The sequence below is a fragment of the Malaclemys terrapin genome, chromosome 1, assembly GCF_027887155.1.
Source record: "Malaclemys terrapin pileata isolate rMalTer1 chromosome 1, rMalTer1.hap1, whole genome shotgun sequence".
Lineage (NCBI taxonomy): Eukaryota > Metazoa > Chordata > Testudines > Emydidae > Malaclemys > Malaclemys terrapin.
In genome coordinates, this window is record NC_071505.1 from 224,925,419 (window position 1) to 224,948,182 (window position 22,764).

At 40.0% G+C, this 22,764-nt stretch overlaps 1 protein-coding gene across 3 annotated transcripts in view; it reads left to right on the forward strand.

The window, feature by feature from the left end:
* NLGN4X (neuroligin 4 X-linked) overlaps positions 1 to 22,764 on the forward strand; it is a 268,032-nt gene that overhangs the window by 59,480 nt on the left and 185,788 nt on the right. For all 3 annotated transcript variants that reach the window (XM_054008284.1, XM_054008274.1, XM_054008291.1), the window contains one exon: positions 21,192 to 21,987. In XM_054008284.1, the coding sequence (XP_053864259.1) occupies positions 21,516 to 21,987 (472 nt within the window). In that variant the 5' untranslated portion in view covers positions 21,192 to 21,515. The remainder of the gene's footprint in view (positions 1 to 21,191; positions 21,988 to 22,764) is intronic.

Below are 22,764 nucleotides of genomic sequence, written 5' to 3' on the forward strand. Positions count from 1 at the left end.
CCCCATGAGCACTGCTTTACCGCATTATATCCGAATTCGTGTTATATCGGATCGCGTTATATCAGGGTAGAGGTGTATGTTAACATGACAGTGAATCTCTGCTATGCTTTTTAGTCCTTTGCTCAACATTGTTTAGGTCTCTGTTATCCATTTAATCTTCCAGTGGTTGAGAGGTGTAATAGGCATACCACACAATGTCCCCTTAGCACTGTAAGACAAAGGAAAAGCAGAACTTGACTGAATGGTAACATCACATGGTACTGAGTGAAAACAGGCACTGCTTTCTGGATTAACAGGATTGATAATTTATTACCATATAAAATGAAACATGATATGGATTTTTATAGATCAAGAAGAGTGTAATAAAGCTACCAGAATGCTGTCTCATGAGAACAACTGAAGAACTCATATCCAGACTTCAAAATGCAAAGGTATCTTAAGTTGTGGATGTAAGGCAAAGCTTGGGCAAGTCCAGCTCAATAAAGAGTGCAAAATTCTTCACATTGCTTTTGGTAGTCATGTGTTTAAATGACTTTGCTGCAGGAGTGCCTCACCTTTTACTTTACACCAAAACATGTCCCAGCCCTTTGTAGATCTGGATGGCTTGGAAGCAATTGTTCTGCTGAGATGAGGAGAAAATAATCAGCACAATGACAGACCGCAAAATGTTCTGCAGCACACCAAAATAAACAACCATCAGTTAAACAGGAACAAATGCCAGGGCATCTACTCAGTGACAAAGAGTTTGACCAAACCCAACAAATACATTTGTATGGCAAATGTGAAGAGCACAAAACAAGGAGACCATACAGATGTTTATAGGCATGTTCACATATATAACAAATTCATCCCTAATTTGTTACCATGAGTTGTTACACTCAGAATGCTGTGTGAGAACAGTATGGAATGGCACTGGGATAGTTGGCAAAAGGAATTTTAAAGTTGTCACAAGAACTGAGTGAATAATTGATTTTTCTTTTTGTTTGGTGGTCGAACAAGAAAATAAATAAATATATAAAATATATTATTTTCAACCATTTTTTGGGGGTGGGGGGTTGGATTGGTTTTTGTTGTTTTATTTTTACTCACCTAATAGAAAAAATGGAAAAATAAAGGGGTCAAATGTAATATGTAATGCTATGAATATTGTTTTGAAATGAAATGTTAAACAAAGTGACAATTCAAAGAATGTCACAACAGTTCATTTTGAAAATGGTGAAATGAACCGTTTTGACTTTTTCAACAACAAAAATAATCTTTTTTTTAAATTCAGCTGAAACTATTCACCAAATTTAGCAAATAGATTCAGTTGGCCTGTAACTGTATTTTTTACTATGTGATCAAAAAAAAAAAAAAAATTCTTCCAGAACCAATTGTTTCAGAAGTGCCAGTACTATAATATTTTGAGATTGACATGAAAACTGTGATGTAAATACATGTGGTTTGGAGACTGAAAGTTTACATCCAGAGACATGCTTCCTAAGCACTGACTGCAACCCAAGAGAAATATGTGTTGGTTTAAAAAGAAATGCTGGCAGTTGTTTTCGGTGGTGAGTGGTTTCACTGAACATATTTATGGGCAGAAGAAATCAGCGGTAGCAGCAAAAGAACTGATACCTTTGGAAGTCAGATATACTACAGAAACCATTTCATAAAACACAGCCTGGACTTCAGAAAATGATAATGAACTTGCAAAAGTACTTGAGAAATGTTTAATATAGACCTGCGTAAAAGCTTCTTACAGTGGACATGCTTTCAAGAGTTCTTATATTTAATAAAGGCAAAGAACTGCAGGAATAAATAAATACAACACAATTACTGACCATTTCCAAACCAAAATTCGACAAACTTGAGTCAGAATTGACCAATCCTATAACAGTTTGAGAAGATACTGCTTGATGGATATCCGACAGAAAAAAGCCTTGGCACCTCAGACATAAAAGCTTATTGTGACCATAGAGAAATTGTATCATTTCATGGGATTTGGTACAAATTACATTGTATTGAAATGCAACGTGAGGTTGGAAATGCATAGCGTAGTGATTACTCTTAATCAGGGTATTAAAAAGTGAGAGAACGGAGTCAGAGATGTCGTATTTCAGCCAGGAATGAGTGGTGACCTCAAACATAAAGTTGAAATCTCCTATAAATGCAGGAAACAGAATGCAACTAACCACTAAAACACATGAAATTGATTATCATCGTTGTTACAGAAATGAAAAATGGACTATTCACCATTTTTTAAAGTCAAACTATTGCACAACTCATAGAGCAAATATGTGATCACACATGGTAAATCATAGGTGTTCAGCATGGGATTTGAGATGAATTAATACATAAGGGCCATACATTTACTAATGGTTTATTTTCACAACTTTCTTTTTTCTTTTTTTTTTTTAGATTGGAACATTTAAATGTTTGTGCAGTACCTAGCACAATGGGTTTCTGATTGGGTTGGCCTCCAGGTTCTACTGCAATGTAAATTTTAGAGCTGGTTGAAAAACTGAGATTTTTGTAGGGAGGGTAAAGTGAAGATCACCCCCTTTTTGCTATCTAAATTTCAAACGTCAATGAAATTTTTGCATTAAAATGTCAACACTTTTCAAGTAATTTTATAGTTGATAAAAAATTGAGATAATTTGTCACAAATGTTGCAAAAACAATATAAACTGACAATTCAGAAAATTTCAAGCAGCTCTACTAAATGTTACATTATTGTTGTTTTATATATCTATTTATCAATTCAAATGAACCACGTCAGGGCCTTAGTATACACAGGCAAATGGGTTATCAGCAAAGTCAGGACAAATAGTAAAGGACTCATTTCAAGGGGGCTCGATTCATGGGGGATTAATAGTATCTGTATTTAGCATTGTTGGAATATTAAAACACCCTGGAATAGACTTTTAGTATTATCTATTCCGAACTGTAAGTGCAGAAGGACAGCCATTTTAGTGCCAGCTTCTAAGAAAGCTAATTGTTACAAAAATTGTTGAAATCATTATAAAATAGCAATATGCCAGGAAATCAGAGCAGGAGGTATAGTGATCAAAAATGCCAGACAGTTATCCCCATCGCAAGTGGAAGAAAATGTTAGATTCCAAACAGGAAGTTGCTGGCAACCTGCCCAGGTGACAGATATACCATCCCTTCTGGGGGCAGTCCTACCAGAGGAACAGCAGCTGTCTAAACAAAAACAAAGGGGACGTTGGTTCTCTGTTTCTCAAGGCCATCCAGAATGTTGCTGACCTAATAATGTGCCCACCAAGTCACTGCCAATGAAAAACATAAACAGCAAACACAGGCTTTAGACGATGGTTCTACCTCTGCCTCAGCAGAGGCTATTACAGAAGGAATTGTTTTGAGAAAAAAAGAAGCAGGTGTGTGATCAGCTAGACAGCCACTGAGGTATACAGATAGGAATTAGTGACAGATGTCCAATAAGATGTAGAATAATCCTCTTGTCTGTCAAAGGGTTCAGGTTGCCTACCCTGACTGTGTCCTAGATATCTGTGTTTTGTTAATTGACTGTATTAGTTTGTGCATGCTATTGTTGGATTATGTCATGATTTATTAGTAATGTTTGATTTTTTTTTTAAAGAGATGATGTGCTAGTAACCAGTGGCGTAAGTGACCCCGGCCATATGACAGGGTCTAACCTTTTTCAACCCTGGCCCATATCAGTTGACTGAGGCCAGGAGAAAGAGATCAATCCTTCTTGCTAGTTCCTCTGTGTGTCACAAAATTATTACATTCTATCCTTTCCACAGTAACACCACATCCATCTGTACGCGCACGCGTGTGTGTGTGCATGTGTCTGTGTGTGAGTGTAAGGAAAGACACCAAAAAACCCCATAGAAAATAAAGTCCAGTCCTTTTTGACTGCAGAGAATGCAAGAAAGAGGAACATATAGCTTTATGTACACTATATAAATTTTGGGAGGTGCTCATTTAACATGGTCCTGGGAGCCAGATAAGAACCTAGACAAATGGAAGGGAAAATGGAGAGAAGGAAAATAGTAAAAGGGATTGGGAAACAGGTAGATGAGAATTAATGAAACAGTTCTGGGTAGAAGGTGGGAGAGAGACTGAGGGATTCGATAAAACAAAGTGAGGTCAGAAGACAGATGTGGAGAAGTCTGAGAAGGAACTGTGGGGAAAGAAAAGACAAGAGTAAGAGAGGTCTTGGGAAGGTATGAAAAATTGAGGGGAGCAGTGCCGTATCCTAAAATCATACTGTGAAGTTATCTGATTAAAATATGACCATATAGATTATTGTTGCAACCACTCATATATTTGCAGCAAATATTGTACAAAGGTTGTCTAATAAGATGTCTATGAAATTTGCTGGTTATGATTATGCTATCTGTATGCATGTGTCATTTTTGTATTTAAAGTTATAAGTATTGGCTCTATACCTGGATTTCAAATGTTTGCTCCTGGGGTTAACATCCATGAAGTAATCAGCCAGATATGCCATGTAAGATATCTGCAAAATGTCATAATTTGCCAGATATGATAATCTTGTTTATCTGTTTGTATCGCCTTTGTATTATGAATTACAGATATGTAGGTATGTCTGTATTTCAAACTTGTGCTATGCTTCTGGGTGACATCTCCAGACAGTTTGGCATCAGCACTGCCTAGCCTGCTTGATGGCCCATTAAGGACCATCAGCTGTACAATTGACTTAGCCAGCAGTTTATTCCATCACTGGTACAAGCCTGAACAAAGAACTTTGCCATTACTGGATTTAATTGATTCCTTTAAGCAATTTTAACTCTTGACTTTCTTTCTTTCTTTCTTTCTTTCTTTCTTTCTATAAATAAACATTTAGATTTTAGTTAAGAAGAACTGGTTTTAGCATATATTTGGGTAAGAGCCATATATTTGGGGGGGAGGGATAGCTCAGTGGTTTGTGCATTGGCCTACTAAACCCAGGGTTGTGAGTTCAATCCTTGAGGGGGCCACCTAGGGATCTGGGGCAAAATTGATAGTTGGTCCTGCTAGTGAAGGCAGGGGGCTGGACTTGATGACCTTTCAAGGTCCCTTCCAGTTCTAGGAGATAGGATATCTCAATTTATTTATTTATAACATTCATTAACCTAGGAGGGAATGTGCCCAATACTATGGGGATTGGTAGAACCTTTTCATTTATATGATGAAATAAGATTTACAAAAATTTTCATCATATTTGACGTGGGTACCTGGATGGAGGCCTGAGGGAACTGTGTTGTTTGGACTGCTAAGTAAACAGTAAGGTAATAAAGAAGCTGTTTCATGCTGGCTTGGTGAATCTAAGTATTGGAATATCCACTAGCTTTTGGGAGTTTGAATGCCCCATTCTTTGCAGTTCACCCTAATTGAGTGACCATAGCTGGCCACCACTAGAACCCCAGTCACATATACCAATGAGACTTTTTGCTCACACCGTCATGTAGTCTACCTGTGTATATTTGTATAGTGCTTATATTTACTTTGTTCTCTTAAAGAAATTCAGAAGTTTTGAATACCTAATAGAAGTAAGCTAGAATCAGAGATTTGTTCTACTTGGAAACATAAAGCACAGTTTGTTTCACCATGAGAGGGCAGTGAATATCGCTGTGTGTACAGTGTGATATATGGTCAGACAAGTCTATGAAATACCTAAGGATTCATTGCACCATCTATTAAAAGTTATGAACGCTCACATGCAGTTTTTGTTGTTCTGTGAAAACAGATGGAACGTTCCAAATAATATGAACTGTACATCAGGCCATTTGAAGGTCCCTGATAAATAGTGGTTTTTGTACCAGGGAAGTTCAGGGGAACATAGCTCTCTTGCAAACAGCAAAGAATTATGTTTGCTGTCCACTTCAGGGAGAGAGCAAAATAACTGTGCATCCTTTATATAATATTGTTTTTGCCCAGAACTATCAGTGATATTTTAGTAAAGACTAACTGTAGAGATGGTGGAAATGAACTGATAACCTTGTGCAGTGAGATATGACTCTGCTTTAGGGAAGATACCAAACAGTAATGCTTTGAAAATGACACAAAGGTTGATAGAGGAATGGAAATTAATACTGGGGGAAAACAAATCTGCTTCAGAGACATTGCGAAGGTCATGATAGAAGGTGGAACTGCAGTTTAAAAGCTTTGTGCTCTTTTTCTGACCAATGGATTTACGTCAGAAAACAAGAAAATATATATATACTTCTTGAAAATTTTAGCTCTGAAAGATAATTCAAAATATATTCCATCTCATTTCAAGTGATCCAATGACCGAGTTCTCTGTCTGTGTAATAGCACTGAAGATTTGGTCAGACATGACCATTATGGGTAAATCTTAATCTGGATTTTTGAAGCAGGCCTCTTAAAATGGTATTGAGGTTTCTTTGCAGGGGCAGCTCTATGTTTTTTGCCGCCCCAAGCACGGCAATCAGGCGGCCACGGCGGTCCGCGGTCACACAGATTCGGTGGCGTTTCTGCCGGTGATCTGCCGGTCCTGCGGATTCGGCGTACCCACCACCGAATTGCCTCAGAAACTGCAGGACCGGCGGACCTCTCGCAGGCACACCGCCAAAGGCCGCCTGACTGCCGCTCTCACAGCGACTGGCAGGCTTGCCGCCCCAAGCACGCACTTGCTGCGCTGGTGCCTGAAGCCACCCCTGTTTCTCTGTATTGGTAAAATGATTTGGGGTATGCTTGCATGGCTGGGCATACAGTCTGTGTGGGAGTTTGCCATTGATTTCAATTATAGCAGGTTCAAGGCCCATACGTACATACCATACCTAGCACAATCCTTGAAAGGACCCTACCATGTACAAATAATAATAACAATGCATATAAGTCTTATATACCTGCATGATCACTGTTAAATATATATGCTAACTTTAGGCTTGATTCAAATATTTCACAATGAATTACCTAATGTTTTTGAGCATTGTTGAAAACCAAATACAAGCTCATAAACAAAGCTTAGTGATGAACTGCACTGTGTCAAATTGAGGGAGGTGTCTTGGTTATGCTGTTGGCTTGAACTGGTTGGAAAACTTGCATCAAATCATGGGAGAAATGACAAATTCTCATATTTTGGAATTGTTTTGTTTTTTTGCTTTCTGACCTGCTTTACTGCTGGAGCAAAGATGATGAATTGAGCTAAAGTTCTGAAAGCTCACTGATGCAGTAAAATATAATTAACCAAGCCCAAGATGACATTTTTAAATTGTGTGTGTTTGGTCGAATGATAGAGGCTGTCAAACAAATCATTTTCACAGGTTTATCTCTGTTACTAACAACAGAAAAATACCAAAACAGCATGTTTGCTTACTGTGGACTTGTTGTGAGTAATAAACACAGTCTTTTCCCCCAATCTGGTTCTTTTTTTCTTGAGGGGGAAAAGGCAGCACCTAAGTCCTCTGTCTGTTCCATCTAATTAAAAAGATTTTTTTCAATATAGAATTTCTGTTTCTATCCTCCTCCCCCACCCCTTTCTAGTTTCTTCGTATAACACTTTTTGGTAGCAAGTAGATAAGGCAAAAAAAAAATATTAGGGCATATAGTACAACCCTATGTTAGTTTGGTTTTAGTGCTTTGTCCAACCTAGTTTTAAATGTCCTAATGGGATGGAGCTTCTGCCACTCCTCAGTTTTTCAGATTGCATTTTCATTTTTGGGACACTTCTCCTGATACTTAGTATTTTATTTTCTCTTCTTAAATTCAATGAATTGCTTTCTAGTTTATACTACCTTATACTAAATATTTCTCTCCATCTTTGGTACCAGATTAGGACCAGATTTTACAGGTGCTCAAAAAGACTCATTCTTCTTTCTCCTCCCTATGCACCCTTAAATAAAGGAGAGAGCCATAGCTGCAGTTTCTACACTGAATGGCATGAAGGTACTGTTCCCTCCATGCAGTCCTGAGGTTCAGGCAGTGGTGGGGAGACGGAGAAGAAAGGAGAACCATTATAAAGGATGATGCATCTTATGCAGTCTGCCTATGCACCACAGATCTCAGGAAGTGACTGTACCTTCCTGACACAGTTCTTTTTTGAGTTGTCTGTGGGGGCACCCCAAATTGAAAGCCATATATAAATAGCACAGTTTAGCACAGCCATGAATAACCAAACTCCCTATATTGGGACTGATTCTGCTCCCATTGATATCAGAAGATCCCAGTCAAAACTCTAATTAAGGATCCTCCATCAGTCAGGCATCCAACTCCCATTAAAAGTCATCTAACTCTTTTAGGTCTTTGAAAATCCCAGGCTTAACCTTTGAGTTTCATGGAAACAGGAGCCTGCCTCTTGTTTTAACCTATCCTCATATGCCATTTGCCAGTTCCTGGATAATATTTTGTGCACTCCCTCCAGTTTGTCAAAAAAAAAAAAAATCTTTCTGGTAATGATATGCCTAGAAGTGAAATAAAGCAATATTTTTGGACATCGTCTGGCCAGAGTCATCAGAGAAGGGATTACTACCTTCCTGCTGGGTGGTACAAAATCTCTGTCTGGGCAGCCCCAAATTCCACTGGCAGTTTTTAGCTGCCATAGCCTATTTCAAATTTACATCCAATTTGCTGCCCACTATCACATCTAGATCTCATTAATACTTGAAGTGGTAAAGTTAATTTTCCTACCTTTGGACAATAATAGCTGAGGCACATGGATATTTGGTCAGTGATCCTCCATTTAAGAGGATCAATTCTGAAAGTAAAAATAGTAAGATGTTTAATGCATTCTGTACTGATCTTGGTTTTTATGTATTTTTATCACTTTACTCATTACTGAATTCTTCTGTTTCAGGCTTAAGTGGGTTTTAAGTACAGTAGTATTTGCATTCCCAGGGTGCTGTACTAAACACACTGTTTTTTGGCCACACCATGTTTTCTTTTGTAGTGCTATATCTGAATTGCATCAGACAAATGGATCTGGAATAATGCACATAATTATTATGCTACTGTTTTTACAGATGGGTAAAGTGAGGCACAGAAGAGGGTAAACAACTTTTGCAAAGGCACATCACAAGTGACAGAGCCAGGAATAGAATTCAGGAGTTCTGCTAGGCCATGATTTAAGTATGTTTGTTTTGAAGAGCATTTCCACAAAATTCATATTTGAATGAATGTGGTTTTGCTTAGGCTTTGCAGTTAGGATTAACCAAATACCAACAGATCAAGAAATGTGTATTCTGATGCTTGCCTCTAGTCATATTTATGCACTGGACTCTTTCTGAACAAAAAAAGCTCACTGCCCCTGTCACACTACCTCGCAATCACAGCACATTGCTACATTATTTTAAAGACGATGTCATGACCTCTCTGACATGCAGGCTTGAGGCACTTGAGTTGCTGCTGAATCTGTTCAATCATGGGAAGCTCAAATTCCCATCTCTAATGGTCAAGTTTAGATTTTGAGAAGAGTACACTAACTGCACATTAGAAAATCACAGACAAGTCAAGTCACTCAAGAAGATAGCAGACATCCCCCAGGGAGGTGATACTAGTTGAAATGGGGTTAATACAGGTGGGAAAACAATTGCCAAGGAAAAGCTCTCTTGCCCTTTTGGACATTCTGAATCATTATAAAACCATTGTACAGAACATATCAAAAGGTCTAAGAGTATAAAAGATTCCAAAAGACATTTTATCTTACTCAGAACTAGGGAAGACATGAAAAAAAATGGTAATACTATATATTTTAATAAGTGCTGCTTTTCTTTCATTATCTCATTTTTATTTGCATATTTATCAAATTATCCATACAAGTAGAAATTTATCATTTGGAGATAACCTAGACACTGAATTTCTATCAAGCTTTCTTCCTACAAGATAAAAGACTTGAAATTAAACAGAGATAAAGATAAGTGTGACTGCCCCCTTTAGTCCTGCATCATGTCCTCTATCTGGATGTGTAAGCCTTGATGTGACATGGGTCTTATATTTCACTGTATTGCTGCATATGTCTGTCTCAAAGAAAATACTTGTATTTTTAAAATGGAAAGATGGAAGTGCATATTTTAAATACATACAGTTAAAAATGTAGAAGTATATTCATGATGGTGGCTGGATTTATATTTAGATCTAAAGCATGGATTGTCTGTGGTGCAGTTAAAAGTATCAGTCCTTTGTTTTCCTAAAAGAGAGAGTGGTTCATAAACATCGTCCTTGCTTTTCAACTTTTTTTCCAAATTGAGAAAACTGGAATACTTGAAAACAGTTTGGGTGACTGCATGGCCTTTTCTTCATAGCCACATCATTCTTTTAGATAATGTATGTGACACAGAAATTGAGAATGTGTTGTAGCTGGTGGCAGGAGCCACTGAAATAAAAATGTGTGAGAGAGAAATGGGTGTCCATTTGTGGAAAGTAAATGGTGATTATAGTTTCTGACCTGGAAGATTTGATGACATTGTCAAAATCTATCTGAGAGAATTTCCAGTTACACTTAGAGCTGTGTAAACTTAGCACATAGGTTGGAAAATGAGTTATTTAAATATACCATGAAATGTATATAATTAATATTGCTACTTTCTTCTGGCATTGCTAGAAAATCCTTCTTGTAATGAAAAAGTACATGGAAGTCCTGCTTTTGTCCTTAGTTACTTCTAACTATAGCTCTATCTGAAACCTATCATGGAGTCTCTCCTGATTTTCTATTTTTTGTTGTTGCATTTTTTCATTAAAAATAAGAGTTGTACATTGCTAGCTCCATAACCTTAAATATGCACTGGTGATAGGCAATCAGCCCTTTCTTTTGTACCTGCATAGCTTAAAGGTGAACAACAAAGTAAATAGAGAAATATGTTTTTAAAACCCCATAGAAAAAAAATGGAGTGACACCAACACAGAACTGGGGGAATGCAGTGGTGAATCAGACCCTCTATGTAGCAATAAGGATCAGATCATCAGCTTGTATAGCTCAGTTGACTACAGTGCTGACTAATCATTTCCATGGTTCAAATAGGGAAGTTTAGTTCTATTTATTGTTTAAGGCCTGATTTGCAAAACTATTCCCCACGTACATACTTGACTGGGTGTTTGCATGTGAAGTCACCTGAACGACATGTGTGTTCATGGTAATTGTTCAGTGAAGTTGGTAATGCTGCATTTGTGATATTACAAATAATAAGTAAAAGAAAAAAATATTTGTAATTACCACAGCCTCTAGGAACCCTAGTCATAGACAAAGACCCCATTATGCTGATGCTGTACAAAGACAGAACTAAAAGACAGTTTAACCCAAGCAGCCTATAATCTAAGTGGAAAGCAAGAGACAACAGATGGATACAGATAGACTGGGGCAGTGTAAGGAGTTAGCATATTAGGCTGTGGTCTAAGCACATCAGCAGCCTAGATATTGTAAAGCTTTTTGTAGTCATCGTGGCAAAGGAGAGTTCTGAAGGCAGATAGAAAGGTAGCTTTGCAGATGTTTATGGGGAGTGCCTTCCATGTGTTAGTGGTGGGGGGTTGGAAAAAAGCATGAAGGTGCTTATTTGACAATTTAAAAAGTAGGAAGTGGAGACTGGTATTAAGAGCTAATCAGAGGCAAGAATTTACAGCTTGGTAACAAATGGGAAACAATAGGGAGGGTGAGGTCTGACCATGAAGGGCCTTGAAAGTGAATACAAGAATGTTATTTTTGAAGTGATAAAGACAGGGTAACCAGTGGAGGGATACAAAGATAGGGGTGAGGAGAATGTTCTTTATGGCATCATTCTAAATGGATGTGAGTGGGGGAAGATTGCGTTTTTCAAGGCCAGAGAGAAGGAGGTTGCAGGAATCGAGACACAAGATGGTGAGAGCTTGGATGAGAGATTTAGCTGTGTGGATGGAGAGGAAAGGCTGTGTCTCAGAGATCATATGCAGAAAGAATCTGCAAAATTTAGACCAATGATACTCAGACTGAGGCTCATGAGCTGCAAGTGAATCTTTAATGTGTCTCCTGTGGCTTTTTGCAGCACATGATATTAAAACACTGTGATTTAATTATTAACCAATCAGGACGCTTTTACTGTATTATCAACCAATGTGGCTCTTTTGGGTAATGTTGATCACTAATTTGGCTCCTGAACCACTAATGTCTGAGTATCACTGATTTAGACATAGTCTGGATATAAGGACTACAGAGACATCCGAGTTGAAGATGACACCCTGGTTACTGGCCTAAGTGGCAAGCAGAATGGTGGTATTGTCTAGAGTAGAGGTGAGCAAACTACGGTCCGCGGGCCCCATCCAGCCTGCGGGACTGTCCGGCCCAACCCCCGAGCTCCTGGCCCAGGAGTCTACCCCCGGCCCCTCCCCTGCTGTCCTCCCCTGCCCCCGCAGGCTCAGCTCGCTTGCTCCGCCTCCGGTGCAATGATCTGGACAGTGGGGCTCTGAGCTCCTGTGGCAGCGCAGCTGCAGAGCCCGGCCTGACCTGGTCTCTGTGCTGCGTCGTGGTGGTGGCAGTGGTTCCAGATGGGTGGCGCGGCTGTAGCATTGCCAGCCACCAGTGCTCCAGGAAGCCCAGTAAGGGGGCAGGTAGCAGGGGGGTTGGATAGAGGGTAGGGGAGTTCGGGGTGGTGGTCAGGGGGCAGGGGTGTGGGTAGTTGGGGGAGAAACGGGGTGAATGGGAGCAGGGGTCCTGGGGGGGCAGTCAGGAAGGAGAGGGGGTTGGGGGATGGGGCGGCAGGGGGCAGTCAGGGGACAGGGAGAAGGGGTGGTTGGATGGGGCAGGGGTCCCAGTGTGTGTGTCAGGAATGAGAGGAGGGGTTGGATGGGGCGGCGGGGGCCTGGGGGCGGTCAGGGGACAGGGGGCGGGGTGTGTGGATGAGGCAGGGGTCCCAGAGGAGCTGTCAGGGAACAGGGGGGGTTGGATGGAACAGGAGTCCCGGGAGCGGGGCAGCAGATAGGAGGTGGGGGTGAGGCCACGACCTCCTCCCCTAACCAGCCTTCCATCCAATTTACGAAACCTGATGCGGCCCTCAGGCCAAAAAGTTTGCCCACCCCTGGTCTAGAGTGATTGAGAAAGAAAGTAACAGGGAGGACTTGGAGGAGAAGATTAGGAGCTCCGTTTTAGCCATGTTGAGCTTGAGCTGACTGCTAGACATCCACAAGAAGAAATCAGAGATACAGGCTGGGATTTTAGTTTTGACAGAAGGAGACAGTTCTGGAGCAGAGAGGCAGATCTGTGAATCATCTGCATAAAGATGGAACTTACATTTGTATTTGTGGATGAGATTATCCAGAATGAAGGTGTTTTAGAAGAAAAGAAGGGGACTCCACAGAAAGTTGGAGGTTGGACGTGAAGGATCCCATGAAAGAGTGTTTAGAGAGTTAGTAGGAGAACCGGGAGAGGACAGAATCATAAATGCCAAGGGAGGACACTATTTCAAGAATAGCATGTTTGATGATGTCACAGGTGGCTGATAGATCAAGAGAATGAGCATGGACCATTGCTTTGCTAGGAAGAACTCATTAGAAACTTTGGCAAGATCAGTTTCAGTGGAATGCAAGGGACAGAAGCCAGATCAGAGACCGTCTAGGATGGAATTGGAGTAGAGGAAATCTAGACAGTGATTGTAAATAAGTGTTTTCAATGAGCTTAGTGATGAACAGCAGAAGGGATGGCTATTGGAGAGCCATTTGTGGTCAAGGGTGGGTTTCTTGAAGATGGGAGAGAGACTAAAGCATACTTGTATTATGAAGGGAAACAACCAGAAGAGTCTGAGAGATTAAGGGAAGAAATGAAAGTGGATGCAAGTGAGATCAGGAGATGGGATGGAGTCACTAGGTCAAATGGATGGGTTAAAAGAGAAAAGCAGACAAGACATTTCTGCATCCATGAAAAGGGAGACAAAGTCAAGAGATGTAGGAGGGAAAGGGATAGCAAACTAAGAGGAGGAACCAATTTTCTCTTGGAAAAAATGGTGAGATCCTATACAGAGAAAGTGGAGGCAGGAGGAGGGGAGATTTGAGGACTAATGGAAAGGTGGTGAAAAGGCTGTGGGGATTGTGGGGAAAGGATTAAATTAAATTGGAGAAGTAGACTTGTTTAGTAAGGAAGATGGCAAAACAAAAAGAGGAGAGAATGAATTTGAAGTGGAGAAAATCAACCTGGTCATAGGATTTCTGCTTCCTGAATGAGAGCAGGAGGAAAGGAAGCAAATGTTAGAGGTGAACGAAGGCTGGAGGTTGACAAGGTGGACCTTGTGATTGGTGAGGGGGCATAAGAGTCAAGGATGGAAGAAAGTGAAGCATTGAAAGAGTCAATAACCATATCAATAGAAAAAAAGGTCAGGGAGGAGAGGGCTGAGAGCAGACAAGAAGTCATCAACACTGATGTATTTGAAATCACAGAAAGGCCAAGTGACAGGACGTATAGGGGGAACTGCTGATGGGTGATGCTGAAATAGACTAGGTGATGCTCAGAGAGATCAGAAAAAGAGCAATGCAGATCAAGTCAAGTGAATGGTCATTTTGGTGAGTGGGAGAGTTGAACCAGAACTTCAGACCAAATGAAGAGATGAGGGTGAGGAAACATGCATCTAAGGGGTTGGATGGGTCATCGTCGTAGAAGCTAAGGTCACCAAGGATGAGTGTGAGGGATTGTAAAGCAAAGGGGAGAGTGAGAGAGCCAGGAGTCAAAATCTAAGAGAGAGGCTGATAGGGAGGAGTTGAGCAGATAGTAGATGACAGCAAGGGGGGAATATAAGAGTCAGGGACAGTGGTGTTCAAAAGAGGAGAAAGAATGGGAAAGTGGAGGAAGAAGGGGTTGCAAGAAATGGGAGAGGAGAAGCCCAACATCTCCACCATCGTCTGTTCTAGAGTGGCAAGTGTGAAAGAAGTAGAGAGAGGACAGCTGCAGAGTCAGCATCAGACAAAGGGATCCAGTCCTTGTGAAAGCCAGGCACCAGGATGTATGAAGAGGTCATGGAAAAGCGACATATTTTTAGAGATGGAATGGGTGCTCCAGACACAGCAAGAGGAGGGAGGGAGAAAGGAGGGCTATGGGTCTGAATTTAGGAATGGTGGCATGAAAGGAATTGAGTGTGGTGAGGAGGATGGGTATGGGAGGTGGAGAGGGGGAGGATGAAGGTAGGGCCGGAGTTGGACAAATGTCACCAGAGGTGCGAATGAGGTGAGAATGAGGAGGCTGGTGTGAACTGTAGAGTTGTGAAGGTACAGGAATGGAGTAAGGAGGAGGAAGACAGATGCTAGGATACCAGATAGAGACATGATGAGAGCTACGATGGAGTTGCAGGTTGACAAGAGGGAAAAAATTTGAAAAATGCTGTGAAGGTAATGCTATTGAAGCTGTCCCTCAGGAAACTGGTGTGTGTTGTAGCTCCCAGCTAGAGAGAAACAAGTAAGCAGCTGGGCAGCACCAGAGGCAAAATCTAGGCAGGGGAGCAACCCAGGAGCGAAGCAGATCACTGCTGCTTTCACAGCTACCCTTCAGGAAGCTAGAATGCACTGCTGTTCCCGCTTGGAAGGGAAAAGTAACTGAGCTGCACCACTGGAATGATCCATGTGAGGGGAATTTTGTGACAATACCTTACAAATTCACAAACAGAAAACTTGGATTTCTCTGCTTAATCCCGAGAATGATCATAGAAAAGATACTGCAGGTACCTGTAGCTTGAATTTATTGAAATTATTTATCAAGCCCTAGAAATGAAAGGAATTGCTTTGTTTCTAGGTTTGATAACTAATTTGAAGTTGCTATAGGAATAATTTCCTGCAGGTTTTTTTCTGTCCTAATTTTGATCTGAGTTCTGCCGAAGATTAACAAAATGCATCCTGATACTTATTTTAAGAATTACTATTATTATTTTATTTTGCCAGTTTCAGATAACAGTCCTCCCACTAACCTCTGAATACTCTGGTCTAGGAACTGCTATATAATCATATATGATTTACTTCCTTCAGTGCTTCTCCTCACTACAATTTCATCTGACTGCTCTGATCATCTTTAAGCAGCCAGCATTTCACACTATACTGACACAGAATAAAGCTTAACCCCACTCTGTGTTGACATGGAGTTAAATATATTCAAATGATGCTCCAGGAAACTGTTTTAGCAAGCTCTAGAGCAGATAAAAATGAATAAGTCAAACAAATCAACAGACAAAAACTTCGAAAAGTGAAGGAAGAAATAACACTCTGATATTTTAAAGAATAGTTAGTCCGATTCTCTATTGACCAAAATGTAAGAAGTGATTAGAGTAATAATTACCAGGTTTCAATATTTACAGAAAAACCAACCCACACTATATATAGTTACTGTGTTAATACCAGTATTCTGTGTTTTGGTATTGAAATTATGGGGGTAAAAGTTGGGGAAATTGAATCAGAATTCCATGCCATTTAGGCTTAATCAATTTTTGCCTTTATTTAATACAATTTCAGAGAGAATGTTAGAGATGTTACTGTTTATAATGTAGTTCAGGGTTCTCAAATTTCATTGCACCGCGACTCCCTTCTGATAACAAAAATTACTTCACGACCCCAGGAGGGGGCACTGAAGCCTCAACTCGCCCAAGCCTCACCCCCCTGGGTGTGGGCGCCAAAGCTGAAGCTCAAGGGCTTCAGCCCCATGATTGGGCCTGCAACCTGAGACCTGCCACCCAGGGCTGAAGCCCTCAATCTTTGGCTTCGGCCCTGGGTAGTGGGGCTCGGGCTTCAGCCCTTGGCCCAGCAAGTCTAAGCCAGCCCTAGCAACTCCATTCAAAGGGGGTTGCAACTCACTTTGGGATCCCGACCCACAGTTTGAGAACCTCTATCTTAGACTCATTTTTAAATCTAGAACTACAGTGAGGTAAGTGTAACAATAGCCAGCCATACTTCTTTCCTGCCCACAGCTAGCTCCGTATTTTTTCTTCAAATGGTCATCATTGTCCTCCATATTACAAATAGCAAAAAACAAATTATTCCAGTTTAGGAAGAAGAAGAAGAAAAAACCTTCCCAAGTTTGCCCACCTTGTCATTCAGTGATGAGATGAAAGGGGATGCATGGCAGTTACTGCTCTTTGGGACAGGGTGTTGTTTTTGTGTGTGTGTGTGTGTGTGTGTGTTTGTTTTCTTCTGTTTGTCTGTAATGCCTTGCCTGGGCCTGGTCCATATCTGAGGCTCATAGGACCTACCCCAGTGCAAATAATTAAGAATAGTAATAAGAAATAATGACAAGAGCATATTCTTTTCTTTCCTTAAATTGTAGGTATGCAGGCAGACATATTAAACAGTCAACCCCATGCTTATAGACATTCCTCTGATTGGTTTATCCTATGGTGAAATATCTAAAATCATTTTATCCCAGATAAAAAGAAAGCCTTTTACCCCCAGGTGCAGTTTTGCATTGAATAAGATGAATGCAGCTTGCAATTCTCACTGATTTTATTCAGATCTCCCAGCTTCTTTAAAAGTGTAAATGTATACATTTATTACATGCATATAATATAACTAGCATGCATTTTTTCCTGTGTATGTTGGAGGATGATCATTTTATACTCTTTTTGAAAAATATTCTAGTTTAAATAATATAAAAAAGAAAGATGTTATATTTGATGAAGAAAATAGTTTCATTACTAGCAGATCAGGCTTTCAAATTAGTTCTAATAACAATGAAATCCAGAAGATCAGACATTGAAAACTGTGGGATTTCCCCCCTTCATTTAAAATAATATAATAAAACTATCCTGAAGATATTTTAAGTAGGCTTCTTCAAAAGGCTCTTAATATTTAAATATATCATAACAAGTCATTAATAAACAATCATTTGTGGGGGGGTGGGGTTAAACATAGGTAGAGTTGCATGTGATAGTCATGTAGTAAAAAAAAATTCTGTTTCTACTGCAGTTTTAGTAAGGTAATAAAGCTAATGCTTAACAACTACAGCATGCAAGATGTATAGTGGGTTTACTGTGTCAATCTGTTGTCTTACAATTGCTTTTATGCGGTGTATATGTGTAACACTGTGGTCGCTATGTGTAGTTTGTCCAACCTTTTGCCCGTTACATAGAGGATGTGGATTTGTTATAGCCCTAGCTTCTGGGCCTGGTTCTTTAGCTCTGGTTGTAGAAGCTCATGCTTTCAGCTCTGGAGTTCCCCTATTCAATATCCAGTGTGTTAACCACGATGGTCGCTATCACACACATGTGTATGTATACAATTGGCCTTTAAACTCTAAGCTTATGCACAGCAGAAACATGCATTCTGTACTTACTCTTACCGTCTACTGAAAAGGAAAAACAAAACAGAAGAGGGGGTGGGGAAACCCTCTGTTTATGGTTTCCGAACATCCAAAACCAGCTTTAGATGCTTTGGTGCCATAGGCAAGGAATCCTTTGGTGCTCCTGCCTCCATGTCTGAGAAGAAAATTTGATACATAGTTATTTACTAGGCCAGCTCCTCAGCTGGTATACATTGATTTCAGTATCTCTATGTTGATTTGTACCAGCTGAGGATCTGGCCCCATTATCTTTAAATTTGTCTGTTAGTTCTATTTCTTTCCATAGCATTATTTCCCTTCCTCTTGTTCATTATACCCCCCCCCCCCCGACTTACTTTTCTTGTTTTATTTTCTCTTTCTGTCTGCCCTCATTCTGTCTCTGTCCACACTCCCACTCTGATTTCCTGTCTGCCCATTTGTTACCACCCAAGTCTTTTTCACTTTTCCTTCCTTCCATATCCCCATTATTTCTCTCCACTTGCAAGTCCCCCTTCTTGTTCTTGTAACTATGCCAGTGACCTTCCCAGTGCAGGGCCTAGACAGGAGGAGCTGCTGCTGCTGCCCTCTGAATGTAGCATCAAGCTTCAGTAGACTATGAATGATGGCTCTGCTGCCTGCTGCATGGGCTGTGAAATTAATAGGCATCAGGGCTAAGAGAGAGTGAGGGAGCAGTAGCAGGTATCCACAGATGCTGCTGTTGCACACTGTTACAACAAAGAGAAAGCCAGGCAGCAGCAGAACAGGGGATGGGGAGAGTACTCTGGTGTGGGAATTTCTGGTTAGGCTCTTGCTTAGGGCTGTCATTGATTCTTCTTTCTAAAAATGTTTAGAAAAGGCATGTTTAGATTGCAAGCCCTCTGGCAACAATTGTGTCTTGTGTGTCAGTAAGGCACTTAATACATTGTTGGCTCTATATAAATAATATGGAATTTAGAACATCTCTTGTACTGGGTGTTCAGCTACTTTTCAGATTGTGTATGGTTACCTCTTAATCTGGTGGGTTCCCCCTTACCATTCATTAAAGATGGATGTTCTAAAGAAAGGATGAGATTCCTTTCAGAATTCTTGCTTATGCAAAGGCAGTTACACTGATAGTTCTTTAATTGTTGCTCATTTACAATCAGTGTTAATAGCTACATAGCTCTCTAAAGAGTAGACTGTGAAGGTGATCTAATCTCTCAATGGGACCAAGATTCCTATGTGCAGTAGGGACTTGTATAGGCCAGAAAGCTTATATATAACTCATATGTTGGTCCTATCAAAGGAAAGATATCATCAATTTTGTTTATCAAATAATTGTTTCTTAGCTGTGTAAGAGATGACATGTCAGGTAAATATTGGAAGGGAACAACTTCTGGAAAAAAAAAACTCTCAAATACATTGTATGAGTATCTTTCATCTCAGTAATTGTTTGGGCATATATATTTGGACACTAAGTTTTCATTAAAGATAAATACAATTGTTATATACTATACAGGTGTACCCTGTTTCTTTGTATTTCTTTCTTTCATATCTTGAGGTAACTAGTGAATATCACCTATAAAGATGAAGGGCAACAAAAGATGATCAAGGATATGAAATGGCTTCCATATGAGGAGAGACTAAAAAAAGATTAGAAAATAAATGATTAAAGGTGATGTGATAGAGGTCTGTTAAATCATGAATGGTGTGTAAAAGATGAATAGAGAAGTGTTATATACTTTTTCCCACAATACAAAAACCAGGGGTCACCCAATGAAATCAATAGGCAGCAAGTTCAAAACAAACAATAAGGATGTTTTTCTTTACACAACATACAGTTAATCTGAGGAATTTATTGCCAGGGGATGTTGTGAAGGACTAAAGTATAACTGGATTCAAAAAAATAATTAGATAAGTTCATGGAGGATAAGTTCATTAATGGCTATTTGCCAAGATGCTCAGGAACACAACCCCGTGCTCTGGTTGTCTCTGACCACCAGAAGCTGAAACTGAACAACAGGGGATGGATCACTTGATAATTGCCCTGTTCTGTACACTTCCCCTGAAACTCTGGAACTGGCCACTGTTGGAGACAGGATACTGGGCTAGATGGACCATTGGTCTGACCCAGTATGGCCATTCTTATGCTCCAGCACCTGGTTCTGATCCATCAGTGCAACTCAAGAGTAACTCCAATGAAGTTAATGGAGTTGCACTAGCAGAAACGCCAGTGTGACAGCAGAATCAAGCATCTAGGTTCTCAGCTTTCTTCTGTATAGTGCTGCTAATGTTTCAGAGAAATGGGATGTACATAATAATTTTAAAACCTTTATATTACATTTAAAATAACAATATGTGGACCTACTGCAACTCAAATCATATACTGCCTGAACTCTGTACTATTCCCTTTCTGTATGTCAGCTGTTCTTTTAATATGGCTGTGGAAGATAAATTTGTGTTTTCAACAATTTTGTTTATCCTTATAAATAAAAATTGCAGGTATACCTTATTTCTTTCTATTCCTTTGTTTCATCCTTGTGGTAACAATAAGTAATCACATTTAATCACCATAATATGGAAAGAAGAAGGAGATTATCTTGTGCAGCAAAATGTTTAGTAAATATGCATTATTTGAGTGGAAGTGCAAAGGGATGTACATTTTTTCAGTTTGTCTAGGCTAGCAAATGTTGCAGAGCTGGCCCGGGCATGGAAGGTAACCTTCTTGAAACGGTCAAGGAATGTTTTGATTTTATGGGGGCTGAGAGTCTGCGACAGGGACAAGAGACTGGTAATTGGGAAAGCTGGATTTATTTCTCAGCCCTGCCACTTATTTGCTCTGTAGCCTTGGGCAAGCCTCTTTCCCTCCATCTCCAAAAGGGATATACTGTAATTCTCCTCTCATAGAAGTGACTAAAATTCATGAAACACATGGAGACCCTGGTATGAAAGACACTGTATAAGTGTAAAAAATTATTGCAGTTTTGGTGAATGTTAATAAATGTATTAATTTAAATTGTCTGCTTCCTCTTGGCTATAGGCTGATTGATCTTGTTGGAATCTATTGGAAGGAATCATTGTGCCAATGAAGCAGAGTGACTGCTGACCACGTTCTCCTTCTCAGCCTGCTGGGAAGTACCACCAGGATTAAACCAGCATTGGAGCCTGGGGATGGGCCTTAGGGACGAGGACTCCCTTGGTTGTCCTGACGTTGGAATCTGTCTATGGTCAATCAACTGAGGCACCAACCACACTCATTCTTAGGCTTTTCATTACCTGAAAATATTACGTGTTGCCTTTCACTTCATCTCCCTTTGTCTCCCTGGCTGTGGAAGACAGTGCCCTGCTGATGTTGATATAAACAATGTCAAGGCCAATGGGACTCCTATGGCTGCCTTTGATCTTCACCCCAGTTTGTGTCATGTTGAATTCTAACTTCCTTTTGTGGATAACTGCACTAGCTATAAGATTTACCCTCATTGATGGCCAAGCACAATACCCTGTTGTTACCACGAATTATGGCAAAATACGTGGCCTAAGAACACCTTTGCCCAATGAGATCCTGGGCCCAGTGGAGCAGTACCTGGGAGTTCCTTATGCCTCCCCTCCAACTGGTGAGAGGCGATTCCAGCCCCCAGAACCTCCCTCCTCATGGACTGGGGTTCGGAATGCCACGCAGTTTGCTGCCGTCTGCCCACAGTACCTGGATGAGAGGTCACTGCTCAATGACATGCTGCCGGTCTGGTTTACTGCCAATTTGGATACCGTTGTGACATATGTGCAAGATCAAAATGAAGATTGCCTGTATTTGAATATCTATGTGCCCACTGAGGATGGTAAGTACTTTATTCAACCACACACAAACCAACCCACACACTATTTGTGCAAATGATGAGTAGCTTCAATACTGGGTTTATACAATGCTTCATTCTACTTCCTCCATGTTATCTATTTAACTGAAATGTTTCTCTTTATATTCATTAGATGCAAATGTTATATCAATTAAGCATGCTTGCATGAATTCATTTTCATATATGTTTGTGTCACCAAATTGCAGTTTTATTTGCAGGCATTGGCCAGTGTACGAATGGGACACAATCCCAAAGGTTATGGCAAACAAATAAAAAAATCATCTAGAGACAATATAATTTTAGCATACAAGTATATAAAGTATACAAATTCTACAAAGTATATATTTTTAAGGAAAACAATTTGTTTATAGAAATTTCCCTTTCTCTTTGGTTTATTATAATGCCTTTTGAAATTACATTTAAATTTCCTTGATTTTAATTAGCAAAGGATTGCTAAAGTTCTGCAACTTGAAGACTCCATGACTGTTTAGCATTTTTTAGTCAAGTTATATATCATTCATTCACTAAATATAAAATGGAGCAATCACTGAGTATATTATGCAAGAACATCCTATGAAAATGCTATTTTTTACCTTCATCTACTCTTGAACAAAAAACTCTGAAATTATTACTCTACACCAGTCATCAGTATAACAATTGGTAACACAGTTTTGTGAACCTTCTCATTCTTGCTTTTAAGTGTAAGCTGTTTTTGTGAGGTGCACAGAATATTTCTTGAGAAGTGTTGAGTGACATCAAGTC